This window comes from Octopus bimaculoides, chromosome 1 (genome assembly GCF_001194135.2).
Source record: "Octopus bimaculoides isolate UCB-OBI-ISO-001 chromosome 1, ASM119413v2, whole genome shotgun sequence".
Lineage (NCBI taxonomy): Eukaryota > Metazoa > Mollusca > Cephalopoda > Octopoda > Octopodidae > Octopus > Octopus bimaculoides.
In genome coordinates this window covers 3,751,680-3,753,757 of record NC_068981.1, presented here as the reverse complement: position 1 = coordinate 3,753,757, position 2,078 = coordinate 3,751,680, and the positions used below count along the sequence as shown (strand labels likewise).

At 36.9% G+C, this 2,078-nt stretch overlaps 1 protein-coding gene across 1 annotated transcript in view; it reads right to left on the bottom strand.

Moving 5' to 3' along the window:
- Positions 1-2,078, bottom strand: part of LOC128250466 (uncharacterized) — a 22,415-nt gene that overhangs the window by 677 nt on the left and 19,660 nt on the right. Inside the window, exon 4 of the mRNA XM_052975579.1 lies at positions 1,832-1,990. Within this exon, the coding sequence (XP_052831539.1) occupies positions 1,832-1,990 (159 nt within the window). The remainder of the gene's footprint in view (positions 1-1,831; positions 1,991-2,078) is intronic.

Sequence of the window (2,078 nt, the reverse complement as noted above, 5' to 3'; positions counted from 1 at the left end):
ACTTGGCTACATCTATACATCCTTCCTAAAGCATATATATATATATATATATATATATATATATATATATTATATATATATATATACATATATATGTATATATATATATGTATATATATGTGTGTGTGTGTGTGTGTATACTGTTCTGTCTTGGGAGGATCATTATGCCAATGCATTACGTCAGTTGATTAAATATCTTATCAAATAACTGATTGTTCATTTAATGTGCTGGTTAATTGGTTGTTTGTTAATTGTAGTTCTTTTGTTAGATGTTTAATCAATTGACTTACAATAAAGAAGTGGTATTGGACTGGTGAGTGTGTTATCATTATTGGCATAATGACCCTCTGAAGACAACAAGGCTGGTTTCAACACATGAATTCATATGAAAGATCTTGCAAGCCAAATACAGAGATGAAGTACACACACACACGTACACACACACACACACACACACACACACACACACTGATTCCAGAGAAATGTGTTGTTAATGGTAGGTCATTTCACATTGACCTCTGATGACAATATTTTTTCCGAATGCAAGGATTATGTTTTTTCTTCTTCAATTTCAAAAGGGGGATCTTTCCTGAAATATAGAACCGTTAAACAACATATACTCTTTTACTCTTTTACTTGTTTCAGTCATTCGACTGCGGCCATGCTGGAGCACCGCCTTTAGTCGAGCAAATCGACCCTGGGACTTATTCTTTGTAAGCCTAGTACTTATTCTATCGGTCTCTTTTTGCCGAACCGCTAAGTGACGGGGACATAAACACACCAGCATCGGTTGTCAAGCAATGCTAGGAGGACAAACACAGACACACAAACACACACACATATATATATATATACTTATATACGACGGGCTTCTTTCAGTTTCCGTCTACCAAATCCACTCACAAGGCTTTGGTCGGCCCGAGGCTATAGTAGAAGACACTTGCCCAAGGTGCCACGCAGTGGGACTGAACCCGGAACCATGTGGTTGGTAAGCAAGCTACTTACCACACAGCCACTCCTGCGCCTAAAATATCACAATATCTTTTCTCTTTGCTTTCATTCACTGATATCATGTTAACATATTTTGCTCAACTCCTCACCTGCATTACTCAAAGGTTTTTGCAAACATTTATCTCATTCTCCCAGACACACACACACACATATATCTATATATGCATACAAAATGTATATGTATGTATATATATATATATATATATATATATCATCATGATCATCATCATATAATGTCCATGTTCCATGCTGGCATTGGTTGGATGGTTCAACAAGGATCCATTGAATCCAAGGACTCCATTGTACTCCATTGTCTGCTTTGGCATGATTTCTAAAAGCTGGATTCCTTTCCTAGTGCCAACCACTTTACAGAGTGAAGAATTGGGTACTTTTTATGTGGCACCAGCACCAGTGCTTTAAATGTTTCACCAGCATGAAGAAGAATGAAGAAATTCTTCGATAAAACAAATCTCAGCTTTGGCAAAACACCAGGACATTACATCGGTTTCTTTCACCTGGCAGATCGAATTCTATGTCTGCCAGTTACTGGACTCACAAAGTCTGCAATGGAGTGGACGGAGGGAGAAGGAAAACATGAAAAGGGCCAGCTCAAGAACACTTGGAATCAGACATTCCAGAAAGACCTCAAATGCATAAGAACTAGTTGGATAGAAATAGAAAGAAATGGAACTGATTGACTTTGCTGAAGAACCTAATTCTAAGAATGATCTGATAATGTCTCTTAGTTATGTCTTGTAAATTCAGTGCCAACTTAATAAATGGTTATAATTTTTATGTTGTAAATCTTTGCAGTACTCACTATCCTTATCAATTGATTCAAAGTTAAAATTCTCTTCATCGAAATCAATTGCTCTGCTGTCGTCCAAATCCTCAAGTGCAAATGCGGCCTTTATTATTTTCGGTCGAACCAAACCCTTCCAATGAGCGGTATATTCCTTTTCACTTACTAGACCATCAGCTGTAACAACAAATACAGAATATCAAAGACATTATTCCGGAATATCGAATGATATTTTAGTTATTTCCTAATGAGAACAGGTGGGACT